Source organism: Rana temporaria, chromosome 1 (genome assembly GCF_905171775.1).
Source record: "Rana temporaria chromosome 1, aRanTem1.1, whole genome shotgun sequence".
NCBI classification, from domain to species: domain Eukaryota; kingdom Metazoa; phylum Chordata; class Amphibia; order Anura; family Ranidae; genus Rana; species Rana temporaria.
In genome coordinates this window covers 210,494,394-210,515,550 of record NC_053489.1, presented here as the reverse complement: position 1 = coordinate 210,515,550, position 21,157 = coordinate 210,494,394, and the positions used below count along the sequence as shown (strand labels likewise).

Sequence of the window (21,157 nt, the reverse complement as noted above, 5' to 3'; positions counted from 1 at the left end):
TAGTAAGGCTGCACATGCTCAATATGGTGTGCATTGCTAGAGATTTTTTTTTCTTGGGAGAGTGCATATGATCAGCGTACCTCCCAACTTTCTGAGATGGGAACGAGGGATACCTATTAGCAAAAGTATGTAGGCATAGGACTCCCCCCCCCCCCGCCTTACCCCCTTAAAGAAGAATTATACACAAGAAATGATTAATTAAACACACAATTGCACGTGCCCGGCAGCCGCGGTGTCCGCCGGGCACCTGCAATCATGGCAGGACCGTGGATCTGTGTGTGTAAACAAACAGATCCATGTCCTGTCAGCGGTGAGGAGACCGATGTGTGTTCCCAGTACAAAAGAACACCGATCGGTCTCCTCGCCTTGTGAGTCCCCTCCCCCTACAGTTAGAATTAGGGTTGTCCCGATACCACTTTTTTAGGACCGAGTACTTTTTTTCATGTACTCGCCGATACCGATTACCAATACTTTTTTTTAAATGTGTCCCCAAATGCAGCCATGTGTCTCCAAAGAGAAAGCCAAGCCCCCCCCCCCCCCCCCCGCCTAGTTGATCAGCGCGGGGAACATTACAGCTTTCATTTGAATAGCTGTGTGTTCCCCGCCGCACCTCGTCATATATAGCCCCTCCCCCTTGTCTGGGCACTTTTATAGACAGATCACCCATCCAATCCTGGGATGGGTGATCTGTCTATCAAAGTGCCCAAACAAGGGGGCTTGGCTTTCTCTTTGGGGACTAGCGGCAGCAGCTCTCTCCACCCGCTCTCCGAAAAAATAAAAAAGTATCGGTGAAGCATCGGGAGCAAATGCTCAGTATCGGTCCCGATACCGATACTAGTATCAGTATCGGGACAACCCTAGTTAGAATCACTCCCAGGGAACACATTTAACTCCTTCAGCGCCCCTAGTGTTAACCCCGTCCCTGCCAGTCACATTTACACAGTAATCAGTGCAGTTTTATAGCACTAATCGCTGTATAAATGTGAATGGTCCCAAAAATGTGTCAAAAAGTGTCCGATATGTCCGTCGCAATGTCACGGTCACAATAAAAATCGCAGATCGCCACCATTACTAGTAAAAAAAATGCAATAAATCTATCCTCTATTTTGTAGCCGCTATAACTTTTGCGCAAACCAATCAATATGCGCTTATTGAGATTTTTTTTACCAAAAACATGTCGATTTAAAAAATGGTGATATTTATTAAATCAAAAAAGTAAAAAATATTGAGTTTTTTTTTTCAAAATTGCTCTTCTTTTGTTTATAGCGCAAAATGCAGAGATGATAAAAATACCACCAAAAGAAAGCTCTATTTGTGGGGGAAAAAAGACTTCAATTTTGTTTGGGAGCCACGTTGCACGACCGCGCAAATTGTCAGTTAAAGTGACGCAGTGCCGAATCGCAAAAAGTGCTCTGGTGAGGAAGGGGGTAAATTCTTCCGGGGCTGAAGTGGTTAATATTTGGTTTTGAAATTTACAAATGAAGCAATTTAGAAATTGTGTAGCTGTTGACTTTTAATAATTGGACACTCACCTGTCCCACGGTCCAGCGATGCAAGCAAATGAAGCTCCGCTCCTCTCCACGGCGCCGGCATCCTTACGGGGCACGCACTGCGTGTGTGCGAGCTGCACTGTGCGCTGTGATTGGCCGGGCAATCTTCTGAGACCTGTGAAGTGTTCCAGAAGATTGCAGGGAGGGAGAGGTGAACTTTCTTCCAGCGCCGCGGACCCCAGGGATAGGGTTGCCAACTCATCCCTTTAAAACAGAACACATATTAATTACACAGGTTCTGAGGCTAATTTAATGCAAATAAGGCACCAAGTGAGTTTAATTACCTCCTTAATCAGCCACAGAACCTGTGTAATTAATATGTGTTCTGTTTTAAAGGGATGAGTTGGCAACCCTACCCAGGGAGGAAGTGGGAGCTGGATGCCCCTAAAAAGAGGGTATCCGCCCCCCCCCCCCAAACAAAAAAAAATGACATGCCAGGGGGTCACCTGCACTTAAAGCGGATGTTGCATTTTTGGGTGGAATTTCGCCTTAAAGCGGTGGTTCACCCTGCTGAACAACATTTCAGCATACAATTCGGCATCGTAGCGCGAGCTACAGTATGCCGGTCTTACATTTTTTATCCCCGTACTCACTGTTATATCGTCCATAGAAGATTCCGTCTGCCGCGGGGAATGGGCGTTCCTAGCAAGAGGGAGGGTGATTGACGGCCGACTCTGGCACGTCACGCTCCCCGAAGACAGCCGGAGTAGGTCTCGGCTCTTCACGGCGCCTGCGCACAGGCTATGCGCAGGCGCCGTGAAGAGCCAAGCCTATTTCGGGTATTTCCGGAGAAGCGTGACGAGCCAGAGCCGGCCGTCAATCACTTCCCGTCTGGATTGGAACGCCCATTCCCCGTGGGCAGTCAGAATCGTCTAGGTAGGATTAAACAGTGAGTACGGGGATAAAAAATGTAAGACCGGCATACTGTAGCTCGCGCTACGATGCCGAATTTTATGCTATAATAAAAAAATTTTTTTTTTTTTTTTTTAATAGGGTGAACCCCAGCTTTAAACACAACTGCACAAAGCCTCTACTGTTAAATCTGAAAGAGGAACAGTATTCCTCCTCACCACCAGGTGGCGCTGTGTGTGACCGTGCTGCTGTATGTAGCCAGGGAATGACGTAGTGGGTTACAGCTGATGGCAGCTTCCTTGGCACACGTGTATGGAGATAATGAGGGATGCGGGGCAGTGTGCCCGATTCTACCAGGACCTGGGGCTCAGTTCAGTCTCTTTGGTGGCATTGAAGCTCGAGGAGTTTGCAAAGTGAGTAATGGTCGTATAGCACCACTCCCTGCTCACCCTGTGTTCATATTACACATATACTGTATCTAGCTGCTGTGTGAGATGCAAGCTTCCATAGTTAAAACTAATTCTATAGAAGACAATCAGCAGGACTTACTACAAATCATTTGAACAGGTTCCATTTATCCATTAAAGCTAGCTTCACACTTGTGCTCTGTGGGAACGCGTGCAAAATCACACAATGCATAAAAAACGCATAGTATTTCTGCAGGCACACAGCACCCCCAGAATGGGCACACAAAGTGCGTGATGAAGTGTCATGCGTTTTGGTGTGCTACGATTTGTAAAAAGCAGCATACACTTTCCCCCCCCCAAGCTGCCCTAAGACCCCTTTCACACTGAGGCTCTTCTAAACTGCCAGTAAAACACTGAGCGGTTTTGAAGAGCTTTTTGGGGCGCTTTCCATTCATTTCAATGGAGAGGGGCGTTTTTTCACTGCCCTGTCAGCGCACTGCCCCAGTGTGAAAGCATTCATTGATTTTAATGGAAATCGGTTTTCGTGAGCTTTTCAGGTGCTTTTTTTTAGTGTGAAAGGGGTCCAAGCGTGATCCACAAAACTGCTTTGTCACACCTGCATAGGTGTGAGTGGGGCCTGAAAAGATCAGTAGATAAAGTGCATCAGATTTCAGCTTCCTGGGACTGAATCAGAAAACTATTGAAGTAGAACTGAAAGCAAAACTTTTTGTTTTGGAAAGAGTGGCGAGGGACTTGAACACCTGTCAGGATTGTACTCCTGCCTGTGCACCGATTAGGGTTCTTTCACACGTGCAACAGTACCCTGTGTTTAACTGGGCACTTTCACCCCCTTCCTGCCCAGGCCAATTTTCAGCTTTCAACGCTCACACGCTTTGAATGATGCCTGTTAATTGAATCCAAATGTGGCACTTGGGGTGCCAGGACAATTTGTGCCATTCAAAGTTTGTATAAGGGAAAAATAAAATGAGGCAATAGTTCACTTTAAGGAATACAAAAGTGGTAAGTGTCTGCGCTGTGATTAAACTAATGGAGGATGAACGGGCAACAGTGGAGGTGGGGGGAAGGGAGGGGGTGTTGGAATGGGGAACGAAGCGTGTAAAATGCAACAAAGAATGACCTAACAAATGGATAGCCTAAAAAATTGGATCACTCTGGTCCGTGCTGAGCTGAGTGATAAAACGCAAAATCAAGCAATAAATGTGTAAGATTGGAGTATATCAGATATATTGCACAAACAGCTTTGGAATAGACCGTGGAGAGTGGAAGCTCAATGCAGTGAAAAAAAGTGCAAACGCAATTAAGTGAAAAAAGTGACTAAGAAGGACGATGGGTGAAATACCAAAGTCCAATGGTTGAAAGAGTGCAACCCAATACACAGGTCATGCAACCCACACCATTAGGTGAAATAAGGGCTTACCTCCTCGTTATCACTCACATATAAACTGGCTTGCTAGTACTTCAGCCTCTTGTTGGTTAAATATCCTCTTGTCAGATCACAGTGTTTTCACCATACATGTAGAGGAAAGAAATATATATATATTGTAGCAAGGGCTTCCTGCCACTCAAGAAGGAGGGGGGGAAGGCTTTCTTCAAAGATGTAATGGGTAAGTATAAACTTACACAACTCACACTATGTGTAAGGATAAGGTGCCTGTCTCCACGAGCACCGAGCTCGTATCCTGATCTTCTCACTGTCAGCACTCAGCTCCTCGGATGTCCATGTGAGCGGCCGCTCATATCCGAGTGAGGGAGCAGAGAGGAGAAGGAAGAAAGGAGGGGCGTATCGCGTGGACAGTGCAGTAAAAAAAACTTTTAATGAACCAGTAAAAGATAAATAAAAAACTCACATTGAGCGGTATCAAAACGGTCGCATCTCCTACGAGCACCGCGCTCGTCTGCCGTCCGTTAGGTGTTGCTCCCAAACAATGTTCTAGTGTCCCGACGCGTGTTCGTCACATCACGTGACTTCATCAGGGGAAGTCACGTGATGTGACGAACATGCGTCGGGACACTAGAACATTGTTTGGGAGCAACACCTAACGGACGGCAGACGAGCGCGGTGCTCGTAGGAGATGCGACCGTTTTGATACCGCTCAATGTGAGTTTTTTATTTATCTTTTACTGGTTCATTAAAAGTTTTTTTTACTGCACTGTCCACGCGATACGCCCCTCCTTTCTTCCTTCTCCTCTCTGCTCCCTCACTCGGATATGAGCGGCCGCTCACATGGACATCCGAGGAGCTGAGTGCTGACAGTGAGAAGATCAGGATACGAGCTCGGTGCTCGTGGAGACAGGCACCTTATCCTTACACATAGTGTGAGTTGTGTAAGTTTATACTTACCCATTACATCTTTGAAGAAAGCCTTCCCCCCCTCCTTCTTGAGTGGCAGGAAGCCCTTGCTACAATATATATATATTTCTTTCCTCTACATGTATGGTGAAAACACTGTGATCTGACAAGAGGATATTTAACCAACAAGAGGCTGAAGTACTAGCAAGCCAGTTTATATGTGAGTGATAACGAGGAGGTAAGCCCTTATTTCACCTAATGGTGTGGGTTGCATGACCTGTGTATTGGGTTGCACTCTTTCAACCATTGGACTTTGGTATTTCACCCATCGTCCTTCTTAGTCACTTTTTTCACTTAATTGCGTTTGCACTTTTTTTCACTGCATTGAGCTTCCACTCTCCACGGTCTATTCCAAAGCTGTTTGTGCAATATATCTGATATACTCCAATCTTACACATTTATTGCTTGATTTTGCGTTTTATCACTCAGCTCAGCACGGACCAGAGTGATCCAATTTTTTAGGCTATCCATTTGTTAGGTCATTCTTTGTTGCATTTTACACGCTTCGTTCCCCATTCCAACACCCATGGGCGTCCGCTCATAGGGTTAAGGGGGGGCGAGTGACCCCCCCTGGAATCAGCAAGGGTCTGCCATGCTCGCATCTGTAGCTGTGCTGACTCTGTGTTTGTGTGAGTCGGCTCCACACGGAGCTTACAGAGCTCTTTACTGCCACCTCTGGCTGCTTCCTGTATGTGCACCCTCATGTTTGTTTGCTGCCTGTAATGTATTTTCAAAGGGACATGTGGAAACAGGACTTGGGAGAAGGAAGACCACCATGACCTTACAAGTGGGGGCTGTGAGTACAAGTGGAGGGAGAAGGCTGTTTGTGTACAGGGGGGGGCTGACATATATACAGATGAGGGGGGCAGCTGAGTGCATACATGTATGATCAGTGAAGGGGGGTGCCAGATATAGGAAAGATCAGTGGCGGCTGGTGCTCAAAATTTTTGGGGGGGGGCGCAAAGGAAAAAAAAAATGTGCAGTCTCACTGTGCCCAAACGCAGCCACTGTTACATGCCATCAAACGCAGCCACTGTTACATGCCATCAAACGCAGCCACTGTTACATGCCATCAAACGCAGCCACTGTGCCATGCCATCAAATGCAGCCACTGTGCCATCAATTCGCACCACTGTGCCATGCCATCAAATGCAGCCACTGTGCCATGCCATCAAATGCAGTCACTGTGCCATCAATTCGCACCACTGTGCCATGCCATTAAATGCAGTCACTGTGCCATGCCATCAAATGCAGTCACTGTGCCATCAATTTGCACCACTGTGCCATGCCATTAAACGCAGTCACTGTGCCATCCATTGTCACCACTGTGCCGTGCCATTAAACGCAGCCACTGTGCCATACATTGTCACCACTGTGCCATGCCATTAAACAGAGTCACTGTGCCATCCATTGTCACCACTGTGCCATGCCATTAAACACAGCCACTGTGCCATACATTGTCACCACTGTGCCATGCCATTAAACGCAGCCACTGTGCCATCCATTGTCACCACTGTGCCATACATTGTCACCACTGTGCCATGCCATTAAACACAGCCACTGTGCCATCCATTGTCACCACTGTGCCATGCCATTAAATGCAGCCATTGTGCCATACATTGTCACCACTGTGCCATGCCATTAAACGCAGTCACTGTGCCATCCATTGTCACCACTGTGCCATGCCATTAAACGCAGCCACTGTGCCATACATTGTCACCACTGTGCCATGCCATTAAACGCAGCCACTGTGCCATACATTGTCACCACTGTGCCATGCCATTAAACACAGCCACTGTGCCATACATTGTCACCGCTGTGCCATACATTGTCACCACTGTGCCATGCAATTAAACGCAGCCACTGTGCCCTTTAATGGTCGCCGCTGTGCCAATTGTCCCCACTGTGCCCTGTAAATTGCTTTAGGCATCCACGTCCCACGATGTCTTCTTCTCCCGTCCTCGATGACTGACAGGCGTCTCAGCCAATCAGGTTACTGGTAGCCAGAACCGGCCAACCTGATTGGCTGAGATGCCTATCATCTTATTCAAGGGGCGTACAGTCTGTGCTCTCTGAGAATAAGCTTCCGGGACCCGAGGGCTGAATTGGGAAAGCCTATCAGAGCTGTTGGCTTTGATAGACATTTCCGTACAGCCAACCAGCTGGCGTTATTCAGATGGCCGGACATTGAGCGCCGACCATCTGAATAACAGCGGCGAAAATAACATAGATTCGTGCAATGCATGAATCTATGTTATTAGACTCAGTGGCGGTGAGAGCCGGAGGGACGAACCGCCACTGGGAAAGATCATATTTCATCATAAGATCATATCACCTGTCCTGTTCTGTATACAGCTATATACACCCATCTTCCTCCCTTCCTCCCTGTATTCCTCCATCATCACTGACTGCAGATATACATCATCTGTCCTGTATATAGAGCTGTATATACCCACCTTCCTTCCTCTATATACCAATACCATCAACCCCTTCAATATACACATACTGTACACCCTCTGTATTGTACATTTGATCAGCACAGTGAGGCTGCATATCATGGGCACATGTCTGCGCTTTATGGGATAATGACTAAGCCCCGCCCCTTCATGACATTGTCAAAGAAGTGGAGCATAGGTGACCGTAAAATGATGCCCCCCCCTGGAAAAAGTTCAGCGGACGCCCATGCCAACACCCCCTCCCTTCCCCCCACCTCCACTGTTGCCCGTTCATCCTCCATTAGTTTAATCACAGCGCAGACACTTACCACTTTTGTATTCCTTTTTGTGTCCTTCATTGGAAAGGCCTCCTTTTTTGTTTGCTGCAGTGCCCACCCCTAACTTTATACCCCCCTCCCTAGCCACTTCATTGTCCCCATATCCATCCATCACAGCGCAGGAGTACCACCCAGTTTCAAATAGTTCACTTTGTACCAGATGTATCAAAGTGTCCTTACTAAAAACAGCTGCGTGCCCAGGACCTGCGAGATTTTTACATTGAGATTAGGAAAGTGAGAAATGCCGATGCAGATTTTTTTTTTTTTTATAGAGTGAGAGATGTCGTCTTGATCCTTGCTTCACTATGTAGCTGAATTCCTGTTTGTACATGCTTGTTCAAGGTTGGTGAAGCCAGAATTAGAATGATAGCCATGGAAACCTCCCCCCCCCCCCCCCCGATTCACATTAAAGGGGTTGTAAAGGTACAATTTCCCCCCCCCCCCTAAATAGCTTCCTTTACCTTAGTGCAGTCCTCCTTCGCTTACCTCATCCTTCCAATTTGCTTTTAAATGTCCTTATTTCTTCTGAGAAATCCTCACTTCCTGTTCTTCTGTCTGTAACTCCACACCAGTAATGCAAGGCTTTCTCCCATGGTGTGGAGTGTCATGCTCATCCCCTCCCTTGGACTACAGGAGAGTCAGGACGCTCTTTACGTTGCAGATAGAGAAATGAGCTGTGTGTTAATGGGAGTCCTGACTCTCCTGTTGTCCAAGGGAGGGGGCGAGCACGACGCTCCACACCAGGGAGAAAAGCCTTGCATTACTGTGTGGAGTTACAGACAGAAGAACAGGAATTCTCAGAAGAAATAAGGACATTTAAAAGAAAAATGGAAGGATGAGGTAAGTGAAGGAGGACTGCACTAAGGTAAAGGAAGCTATTTAGGAAACAAAATGGTACCTTTACAACCCCTTTAAAGCGGAGTTCCACCCAAAATTTTTTTGGGGGGGAGTGGGGGCTTCAGGAGGAGTGGGACTTCCTGTCCTACTTCCTCCTCCCGCCCAGGGATCGCTTAGGCGATACGTCATATCGCCTACAGCGGCCCCTCCCTGTAGGCGATCGCCTGGGACACGTGACAGGTCACAGGCGATCGCCTGACCAATCACCGCTAGCGCATGCGCAGTGAGTGCCCAGCCGTGAACCCGAAAGCTGTCACGGCTGGGTGCCCACACTTCGAATGAAGACGCCGGCCAGAGAGGGGGGGGAGAGGAGCAGAGCTCCGGCCGGCGCGTCGCTGGACCGTGGAGCAGGTGACTGTCTGTTTATAAAAAGCCAGCAGCTACACTTTTTTTGCTGACTTTTAATAAACAGTAAAAAAGCCTGGAACTCCCCTTTAAGGCCTCGTACACACTGAGCTTTTGCTAAGCTCCTCTAAAGGCCTTTTCTCCTGGTAGGAGAAAATCTGCTTAAAAAGCATTGGCCAGAGTATTTATTCTGTCCATTAGCATGCATTAATGCGTTCGCATGATTTTTACTGCCCAAACGATCCTGTCCTAAACACGATTGTGGTTTATTTATTTTCAGCCTGGAAACGCTAAAACACCTGTAAATGCCAATGTGTGCCTGGATACCTAGGTTAAAGCGGAGGTCCCACAAAAATTTTTAAATCAATTTAAAAAAAAAGCCAGCAGCTACAAATACAGCAACTGCTGACTTTTAATATATGGACACTTACCTGTCCTGGGCGCCCATAACGTCGGCAGCCGAAGCTGAGCTGGTGAACACTCCAACCCACCTGACATTCTGGGTTCCAACTTGTACCACTGAAGAGTAAAAAGTCAGATAACTCTGTGTATTAATGTTCTTAAAATATTTACTTGAACCAATTAAAGGAATGCTGTCACAAAGAGGAGGTAATAGATCTGCTGAGTTCTAGGGAACACCACCAATGACATATTCTATATGACATATTGGGGGTTATTTACGAAAGGAAAATCCACTTTACACTGCAAGTGCACTTGGGGGTGCAGTCGCTGTAGATCCAAGGGGGACATGCAAGGAAAATAAACATAATTTTAGCTTGCACATGATTGGATAATAAAATCAGCAGAGCTTCCTCTCATTTCAGATCCTCCCCTCACATTTACAGCAACTACACTTCCAAGTGCACTTCTAGTGCAAAGTGGATTTGCCTTTCGTAAATAACCCCCATAGTGTTTATATACACTTCCTCAAATAAATAATGCTAGCCCCTGAAAGAATACATCTAACAGATTATACTGACACACTGCAGAAGATGCAGCCCTATAACTTATCCTAATGAGAAATCCGGTTTGGAAGTAATAGTATAATGGCCCTTGTAATAGTAGTAGTGTCCCCGTTGCAGATCTGATGGTCTTCAGTGGTACGTAGGTACTGTAATCCGATAATGTGTAGTGGCAAGCAATAGGTTTCTTGTAGTGAAGAAGGCTAAAGATGTCTAAGCACAGTATTCAAAATAGGTTCAGTAAAGTATTCCTAAGGTAAAGATGTCTGTGCGAAGTGTCCCAGTGAAAACGCGACAAAAGGTGGGTAAAGGTTGGGCGATTGCCCTCTCACCAACGACCAGGTCTTCCGGACAGTATCTCATGTAGCGACACTGGTGCAGCGGATCCGCCGTCTCGATCTCCTGGTGTGAAGCTTGGTACATCGACTGGCAGGCGACCAAAGTGGTGCTGGATGGATGTCAGATGTCAAACAGCGAAGCTAGGCCCCTCTGGTACGCGTTGGAGTGTGTTATACCGCGACCCCTCTCTCCATGCACGGAGAAGTCCGTCTCACATCTGGCCCAGGAGGAAGAGAACTCCATGCTGGCGTTTGCTTCCTTTATAGCTACTCCCAGCAATCTTTCTGATGGTAGCAAAGATCCCTGGGATATGTAGTCCAGGTGCATAATCGCGTGAAGCAATTATCAGTCTGAGGAACTACTCGTATCACAATCCCTTTTGTTTGGCTCACAGATATAATGTCGCCTGATAACACTGATCACCCTGTGCAGCACTGATTCCCCCTACTGCTCTGGCTCCCATCTTTCCTCTTTCAGCGCTGCCAGCTTCAGTCTTCTCTCCTATTGGCTATTGCTGGGATGTTTTAGGAGTGGGGAAGGGGCCAGTAAATATGTAATTTGCCGGCCCCTTCCCTTTCTGAATGAACACCGCGAGCGATCGGTAGTGTGTGTTTGGCTTTGGGGTGCACATCTTAATGCAATAGACTGCGCACACCTATGGTTGTAGTCCATATTGCTACATATACTATACAACTTTTGGAGTTTTTGGCAGGACTCTAGGACAGCGCTGTGAACAAAGTAGAATTTTGACAACATTTCTTCAGGTTCTGGCTGATTAGCAGCAGTGCAAACATATATTTAATCCAAACAAAAGTTTAAACAACTTTTAGTGACAGCGCTATGGAATTAATATACACTTTACAGTAAATGTTACAAAGTCTTTACTATTTTTGCATGAGATTTCCAGACCAATCATTACAAATTTGCTCCTTTTCTAGGGCTTCAGCAAAGCGTTGTAAAGAAAAGTATCTCGATGAAGCTAACCATGGTCTGGAAGGCGCAATGCAGGCTTTGGGAGACCTCAGTGAGGAAAATTTCCTTCCATTACTCTGCTGCATCTTTGCCTGTCAGATGGATTCTTGCAACAGCTCCAGTTTATTCTTGAGACTTGAGAAGGTGAGACTCCAAGTTTTATTATTTCGACAACCTGTCAGTAGAAAAAGCAAATATATAAAATTAGATCAATGAGCAGCTTAAAGTGGTTGCAAACTCTGTCATATGCCTAGCCTCAGATGATGCACACAGATAAAACAAATTATCCTACAAGTTGTACATGTTTATCTGCAGCCCCTCTTCTCTACAGCTATTCAAAGTCCAGAACTTATACAGCTTGTCTGAGCTTTCAGAAAGCAGGGGGCAGGGAGCTGAAGTTACTCTGCTAGTTCAGTGGTAGCTGATTAGAGGAAAGGGGAACATCCCCCATCACACAGTACATAGGAACAGAGCTGAGGCTGTCTATCACATGCTGTGTGCTGGAGCACTCTCCCCTGCCACATTTTTATGTCTTTGTGTCAAGAAAACCCTTTCAGAGGTTTACTCATACTGATAGCTGAGTAAAGAGGTAGCAGAGTGAAATGAGAGAAGCCCCTGGAAGTTGCACATCTATGGTGTCCTACAGGGATGAATGGAGTGGCAACCTTAGCCTGGACTCGGCCAGGCCACACCCCTAACCCATTTAAACTCTGCACCCTGGAGCTTAGTTATGGGGACACACTAGAGCAGGGGTGTCAAACTGGCGGCCCTCCAGCTGTTCCGAAACTACAAGTCCCATCATGCCTCTGCCTGTGAGAGTCATGCTTGTAACTGTTAGCCTTGCAATGCCTCATGGGACTTGTAGTTTTGCAACAGCTAGAGGGCCGCCAGTTTGACACCCCTGCACTAGAGGGATGCTTCGTTCATATTTCACGTCAGATTTACAAGCACTTTAAAGTGAAGCCATGGCCAATCTATGAACATTCAAATATTTACATGTTTTTAACAAGATGTAAATAAACTTTAAATTGAACCCTCACTGGTCTTTGTAGCTGTAGGCACTTTTGAACAATTCATACTCAAAATATAAAGTAGAATCCCCAAATCATTGTTTGTTTAAGCCAACTCCTCTCACCATGCTCCCTGCAATGACTTGACAGTTAACCAAGACCAGAAGTTCTGGAAGGAGAGGGCTGATTAACTTTAATGAATTATTGATTTTGCTGTGAACTTTAAGGACAAGATTCTTTAGCTTAACGTGGAACTTTAGCCAGAAAATTAAGTCCTGCTAGATCACTTCAGGCTGGTCACTCTTGTAGGTATAGCTAAAACATTATAGGTAAGATATTTTGTGTTTACCATAGTAGGGTAGGGTAGTGATGTGGACGTGATTGTGATATTAACACACCATTTTTTATTTTTTTTATTGTAGTGGAAACAAAGTGTGTGTGTGTGTGTGTGTGTATATATATATATATATATATATATATATATATATATATATATATATATATATATATATATATAATTATATATACACACTTTTTCCACTCCAATTAAAAAAATCTATATATGTGTGTGTAAAAATTTTCCTAAGGTATGTATATGAAAAAATACAAGTGATATATGTGTAGGTGCCGCTGCTCCCAATAATTAAATACTAATTTTGCATATGCTCTGTTTTTTTCAGATAGTATTGAACATGTCTCAGATAAGACCCTGTCTAGTAACACAGCAGAGAGAACTATTACTGATGTCCATTTTGGAGAACAAAAAGGTGGGGCCTGAAGGTGTGCAAAAATAGGTGAATTCTGCGAGCAGTCACATTTTACATTAATCGCATAAATGTAAATAATGTAAAAAAATAATACTTTGCAGCATTCCAATTCTACCCCCCCCCCCCCCCCCCCCCCCCCCTCTGCTGAACCTGTCCCAGCCCTACCTTGGTGGGAGGAAGGACATTTCATTCTCTTCCTGCAGCCTCCTTGGATACAGCACATATCCAATGAGGCATTATTTTCCACTATTCATGACAGATGTGGCACCAGATTTCGCACATGTGCAGACAGAGATCTGGTACCTTGTATGTTTAAATGCTGTCCTATAAATGGTAGAAAGTAATGTCCCCTGGTATCCCAGGAAGCATTTCAATACACTGAGAACAACATTAAAACAGACATGGCACCAGATCTCTGTGTGTACATGTCCTGAAATCTGATACTGTGGCATTGGGGGCCAGCTACAAGAAGCAGGAACAGACAGCTCCCCATGGCAATAAAAAAGATGGCAGCGCGAGACAGGATCTGTAGTAGGAGAACAGTGGATGAGAAAAGAACAATACTTGATGCGCTGGGTTTGTAAGTATATTATCACAGTTTTAACCACTTCCCCACCGCTCCATAGACAAAAGACGTCTACAGAGCGGTGGAGTTATTCCGGGACGACGTCCCTGGGACGTCCTCCCAGAATGCTTCACTCGCGCGCCCCCTGCGGCGCGCTCCCAGAAGCATCTGTGAGCGCCGGGTCTAGAAGACCCGGCGCATCACAGATCGCGGTAAATCGCCGCTGATAGCGGCGGTTTACCACGTGATCGCTCCGTCAAATGACGGAGCGATCACTTGTAAACAAACCGGCGTCATGTAATGACGCCGGTTCCTCCCTCTCCTCTCTGTACCGATCGGTACAGTGTGAGAGGAGAGGGGGGAGAGCGGAGGCAGCAGCAGCTGCTGTGGGATGGATCTGTGACAAATGCAGTCACAGATCCATCCCTCCCTCCCTGTGCAATACTCTGCAATAAATAACACCCATACTCTGCAATACCCCCCACACTCTGCAATACCCCCCACACTCTGCAATACCCCCCATACTCTGCAATACCCCCCACACTCTGCAATACCCCCCACACTCTGCAATACCCCCCACATTCTGCTATACCCCCCACACTCTGCTATACCCCCCACACTCTGCTATACCCCTCATACTCTGCAATACCCCCCATACTCTGCAATACCCCCCATGCTCTGCAATACCCCCCATGCTCTGCAATACCCCCCATGCTCTGCAATACCCCCCATGCTCTGCAATACCGCCCATGCTCTGCAATACCGCCCATGCTCTGCAATACCCCCCATGCTCTGCAATACCCCCCATACTCTGCTATACCCCCCACACTCTGCTATACCCCCCACACTCTGCTATACCCCCCACACTCTGCTATACCCCCCACACTCTGCTATACCCCCCACACTCTGCAATACCCCCCACACTCTGCAATACCCCCCATACTCTGCAATACCCCCCATACTCTGCAATACCTGCTAATATGACAGAAACGAGAATTTTATTTTTACAGAATTTTCAGTGTTTTTTCTTTTATAGCGCAAAAAATAAAAACCGCAGAGGTGATCAAATACCACCAAAAGAAAGCTCTATTTGTGCGAAAAAAAGGACAAAAATTTCAGATGGGCACAATGTTGTATGACTGAGTTATTGTCATTCAAATTGTGAGAGCACCGAAAGCTGAAAATTGGTCTGGTGAGGAAGGGGGTTTAAGTGCCCAGTGGTCAAGAGGTTAAAAGAGCACCAAAGGTGAGGGGGGACATTTTTCATTGGGAGGATGGTGAAGTTTCTCGCTAAATTGTACCAGAGGAGGGGGAAACCAAAATTTGGGTTGCCCCCAAAAAGGTATAGAAGGAACATTTTGTTTTGCACTTCCTGTTGTCTCTAAAGGACAAGAAGTCAAGGGAAAGCTCACCATTTTCTCCTCAAAATGTAAGAAAACTTTTGATTTACACTTGAATTGAATAAATACAAGCACAAAATATATATGAAGTTATACACATTATAATGGAAGTACAAAAAAAGATCCATCAGTATCTAAATTCCAATGACGTATAATGAATAACCCAATAGGCGCAAGTTTTTTTTTTTTTTTTTCTTCTTCTTCTTCTTCTTCTTCATGCATTCTATGCGTGAAGGTTAAAACTCCTTCTGTATGTAGCAGCCCCCCCCAATACTTACCTGAGCCCTATCTCGATCCAGCAATGTGCATGAGAGCCTTGGCTCTCCTGGGTCTCTCCCTCATTAGTTAAGACAGCAGCGGTAGCCATTGGCTCCTGCTACTGTCAATCACAGCCAGTGATCCAATAAGTAGAGAGTGGGGACAAGGAGGGAGGGGCCTGGAGCTTCAGCGTGGGACCCTAGGAGGATCACCAGGGCTGCTCTGTGCAAAACCACTGCACAGAGGGGGCGTGGCTAGCTGCAGAACAAGCTGGCTGCACTGTGAGGGAGCTCCCTAATCACGGACATCCCTGAGCAACACACAAAGCAACTATAAAGCCCTGGAGACATACCTTGAATCTGGACAGCAGCAGGAACGCAGTGGACATGTCGGCCAAACGAAAAACCAGAGAGGGGCCCCGAAAACTGAGTGATTTCCTCGGTCCGTCCAGGACACAGGGGATTAAAGATGGCGCTGTCTCCTCCCCTCCTCATCTCAGCACAGAACACGACATAGCTGACTCAGTAGAGGAAGAGGTGACACACAGTGGACAGCAGTGGAATTGCACCCCTTATGCAGAAAATGAACTAACAAGCCCTCTTAAACAAAGAAGGAGAATTTCTTCTGATGAAGGTAATAATCACTCACTAGGTGATAAATATATATCAGACACAAATCCGTATGACGAGAAATTGAATGCAATTCCCACAGCGGGACAACCCATTTTGGATTCTACCATAAAAGATATGATAATTTCCCTTAGAGGCGCACTACAATATGACATGTTAAATTTCATGCAGAAATCTAAAAAGGAAATTGATGCGCTAGGAGAAAGAGTGGACTATGTAGAAAATAAAATGGGTGAATTCACATCTGCACACAATGAAATGGTCGATTCGCACTTTGAATTAGAAGATGAAGTTCAGCGCCTCAAAATGAAAATGGCGGATTTAGAAGATCGCGCCAGACGCAACAACGTGAAGTTCAGAGGCATACCCGAAAATGTTAAACCACCAGAACTGAAACGCTTTATTAAGGATATGATTAAAAAATTCATTCCATCAATCCCTCAACAGGAGCTAGAAATAGACAGAGCTCACAGGCTACCTAAACCGCCTCACATCTCAGAAAAATTGCCAAGAGACGTTATAGCCAGAATACACTTCTATGAAGTGAAAGATCAACTAATGCAATTCGCAAGACGAAATTCCCCACTACCTGACCCATACACAGGTATCATCTTGTATGCAGATCTTTCCCAAGCAACGATCTTAGCACGCAAAAACCTTAACTCAATTACCAAGATCCTACGGAATCACAGCATGATTTACAAATGGGGATTCCCTACAAAAATACTCGTAGACCATAAAGGCACCTCATACTCGATCAACAGTTTGGAGCAAGGTCTGAAAATCTTACGCTCATGGGGCATACTACCAAAAGATGACATCAACATATCAGATAAATCCGCACCTGGAAAAATGTCTCAAGACTGGCAGAAGAGTCACAGATGAACCCTCTATACATGGTAAAATAATAATATGCCCTGTATATAGTGACATGCTGCAATGTCTGGAGCTGAAAACCCCTCTAAAGTTATATGTCCAGGCTTTTCTCTCTTTGAAGATCAGGGATCCAAATAACTAATTTACCCCGTATTATTTCCCTGTACCCCCTGGAAATTAGTACAAGTTCAATGTACACTAGAGTTGCCCTGCAACTCTTTCATTTTTTCTTCTACTTTCTTCTGTTTGTGTTACAAGACTATGTTTTACTTTTTAGTTTCTTTAAAATCACTTATACTGAATACTTGGTCCAACACCGCCATCTACTGGCAGGAAAATATATCTACATCAAAACCATTACCTTTACAAACTATCTGTATAAAACATATTTGACTACCTACAGCAAATGCACAAGTAACTACAATGAATCTTAAACTCTTTTCGCTGAATGTGAAAGGACTTAACAGTCCTTACAAAAGAAGAGCTCTGTGGACGGATGCCCTAAAATATGATTGTGACATCATGTGCATCCAGGAGACCCATTTCGCATTAAACAAAACTCCCAAATTCAACCATCATAAATTTCCTCATATCTTCACATCCAGCTGCAAAAAAAAGAAAAAAGGAGTGATAACAGCAATTAAGGACACTATCTCTTTCAAGCAGATCAACCTAATAACCGACAATCAAGGCAGATACATAATTTTGGTGGCCTCAATAGACAATGTAATCTACACAATTGTAAACATCTATGCTCCCAATAAAAATCCTCACCAATTTATACGGAAGGTTCTCAAGAAAACAAGAAAAATACAGGAAGGAACTCTTATACTCTGCGGTGATTTCAATGCACCCATGGACCCCGTTTTGGACACCTCCAAGGAAGGAACTATCTCCAGAAAAGGTTTATCTCCCATCTTTACCTCGGAAGACATGTATGACACATGGAGATGCCTGCACACAACAGAAAGGGACTTCACTTTTTTTTCACAGGTTCACAAATCCTATTCTAGATTAGACCACTTCATTGTCGACAAGCTTCTCCTGCCAAAGATTGTCAAAGCTGACATCCACAATATAACCTGGTCCGATCACGCACCAATCACACTTGAAATCAACCAAGGGCTATCTTGCTCCAATAGCTACATATGGAGGAATAACACCTATATTCTTTCGCAGGAGAATCACTTGTTGGCTCTGAAAAAAAACTTGGAAGAATTTTTTGCAATTAATGATAAAGAACCGATAAATAGCACTACTCTATGGTGTACACATAAAGCCTATGTTAGAGGCCTCCTTATACAGACAGCAACAAGAGAAAAAAAAAAGAAAACCAATACGATAAATAATATCTTAAAAGAAATAACCAAATTAGAAGAATTACACAAAAAACAATCCCAAGATATTAACCTAGATCGCCGACTTACTCAACTAAGATCTGATTTGAGAGCCATTCTGATATCAGATCAAGACAAAATTTTAAAAAGAATGAAAATGAACTACTACTCCCAGAACAACAAAGCAGGAAAACTACTAGCCTCCCAACTCCGCCAACGCCAAATAAAGAATAAAATCCATAAACTAGCACACCACACCTCCGGTAAAGTAGTAATCAACCCTCAAGAAATAGCAGATACATTTGCACAATATTATGAGTCACTATACAATCTAAAAGAGGAGAGCAATACACCCCAACCTAACCTGGAAAATATAGCAAAATTCCTAGATAATATAAAACTACCCAATATTGACCCTATAGACTTAGAACAATTGAATAAACCAATATCACCTGAAGAAACCCTTAAAGTAATCAAAGAATTGCCCAAAAACAAAACACCAGGAGCTGACGGCCTATCAGCGGAATATTACATAGCCTTTAAAGAAACTCTAGTTCCATATCTAACTAACATGTTTAACCATCTAGCTAACTCTAAACCTTTTCCCAAAGAACTATTGGAAGCAATAATAATAACAATTCCGAAACAAGGCAAAGACCCCTCATCCCCTCTCAATTATAGACCAATTTCATTATTAAATTCTGACCTAAAAATTTATGCAAAAATCCTGGCCAACAGATTGATAAACATTACCCCCTACCTAATAGGACCAGACCAAGTAGGATTTACTAAGGGGAGACAAGCACCAGACAGCACTAGAAGAGTCCTTAACTTAATTGACCAAATTCACACTGATCGAACTCCCTCCGTACTTTTAGCATTAGATGCTGAAAAGGCATTCGACAGAATGCACTGGGCCTACATCTCCAAAACTCTAGCCAAATTCGGATTTCATGGATTTATCCATTCGGCAATTATGGCACTATATTCTCAACCTACGGCCAAAGTATTCACATCAGGTGTAATCTCTAAAACGTTCTCCCTTACTAACGGAACCAGACAGGGTTGCCCATTATCCCCATTAATTTTCTCACTAGCAATAGAACCACTTGCAGAGTATATACGATCAACCCCCGACATCAAAGGTATAACTATAGGACGATATGAACATAAAGTAGGGCTATTCGCAGACGATATTATACTCACATTATCTAACCCTACTTCTTCCCTGCCAGAAGCTCACAAATTATTAGAAAGATTTGGTGAGGTGTCGTATTACAAAATAAATCAAAACAAGTGTTATGCTCTCCCTATGAACATCCCTATGATGCTAATTAATACTTTACGCAAAGAAAATAACTTCAACTGGGACAACTCCACAATAAGCTATCTGGGAATACAACTCTCCTACCCACCAACCAAAATATACGAAGTTAATTTTCCCAACCTTTTAGAAGTAGTCAACAAAGACCTACAAAATATACAAAAAACACAGCTTTCCTGGGTGGGGAAAATAGCCGCATTTAAAATGCAAACCCTCCCTAAAATATTATACTATTTTAGATGCTTACCCATCCCAATCCCTGCCAAATTTTTCATACAACTGAATACAAAACTTAAAAAATGCATATGGAATGGGAAAAAACCCAGAGTGGCATTCTCCATTTTAACAACCAGAAAATCTTTAGGAGGGATGAACCTACCTGACATCAAAAACTACTACTATGCAACCCTATTAGATCAGATGAGATATTGGTTCAACAATAGGGAAGATAAACTATGGCTAAACATAGAAAAACAAGTCACAAAAAGACATGATCTGTATGCCCTAGCAATAGCTTACGCTATACTTCCAAAGATTAACATTCCCAACTTACTTAGTATCAGATCCACATTAATAGCTTGGAAACATATACTTTCAAAAACTAAAAATATCCAAAATAAAATAAAATTGATGATACCGACAGGTGCACTCAACTATTGTAGAATACGTCTAATTGTAGATGAATGGGTTAAGGAAGGTTTTCATCTTTACGCAAATCTACCCTTACAATACAAAGAGATCACTCTAACCAAACTGAGGAAACACCCCAGACTAAAAGAGTTTAATCCGACTGACCCTGTAGAAATCCCCTTAATTATATGGCAATTTTTCACCCGCCAAAATCAACAAATGATAAAGGGAATATCTCTCTTTTACGATCTACTATCTACCCACCCATTTGACAACAAAAACGCACACATGATTAAGTGGGAGAAAGATTTAAAGCAAGAATTTACCTGGGACCAATGGAAAAAAGCAATCCATATAGCTAGCAAGTCATCAGCATGTATTGAACACTGGGACAATGCACAAAAAATAATAAATAGATGGTACCTGACCCCATATAAGTTAGCGAAAATCTATCCCTCAACGTCTAATGAGTGTTGGAGATGCAACGATCAGATAGGAAACCTTTTACACATATTATGGAGCTGTAAAAATCTACATAGCTTCTGGAATTCAATTACTTCCTTTATAGCAGATCTCACAGGCATCCTAAATAAACTAAACCCAGCCACAGCTTTACTAGGTATCAATCTGGATATCTATCCTAAAGAATATAGAACAATTGTATTCCACACACTAGTAGCAGCAAGACTCACTATAACCAGCCTGTGGAAATCCAAAGACGCACCCAACTTATCGACAGTTATAGCTAGAATCAATATTCAGGCCCAATACGAATTAATGCTGGCTTATAAAAATTATTCCATTACTACGTTCAGAAAGAAATGGTTAGCTTGGATCACCCATCCTAGAGCATCCAAATACTTAAAAGAGTGTAATATTTAATCTATTGTCAA

At 44.1% G+C, this 21,157-nt stretch overlaps 1 protein-coding gene across 3 annotated transcripts in view; it reads left to right on the top strand.

The window, feature by feature from the left end:
* The first annotated feature begins 2,664 nt into the window (after nt 1-2,664).
* LOC120936326 (thyroid adenoma-associated protein homolog) overlaps nt 2,665-21,157 on the top strand; it is an 82,453-nt gene continuing 63,960 nt past the window's right edge. Inside the window, exons 1-3 of one of the 3 annotated variants that reach the window (XM_040348591.1) lie at nt 2,665-2,815; nt 11,435-11,612; nt 13,159-13,245. In XM_040348591.1, coding sequence (XP_040204525.1) covers nt 2,715-2,815; nt 11,435-11,612; nt 13,159-13,245 — 366 coding nt within the window. In that variant the 5' untranslated portion in view covers nt 2,665-2,714. Of the gene's footprint in view, nt 2,816-11,434; nt 11,613-13,158; nt 13,273-21,157 lie in introns of those variants that run through there. The other 2 variants (XM_040348576.1, XM_040348584.1) reach the window with 2 other exon arrangements.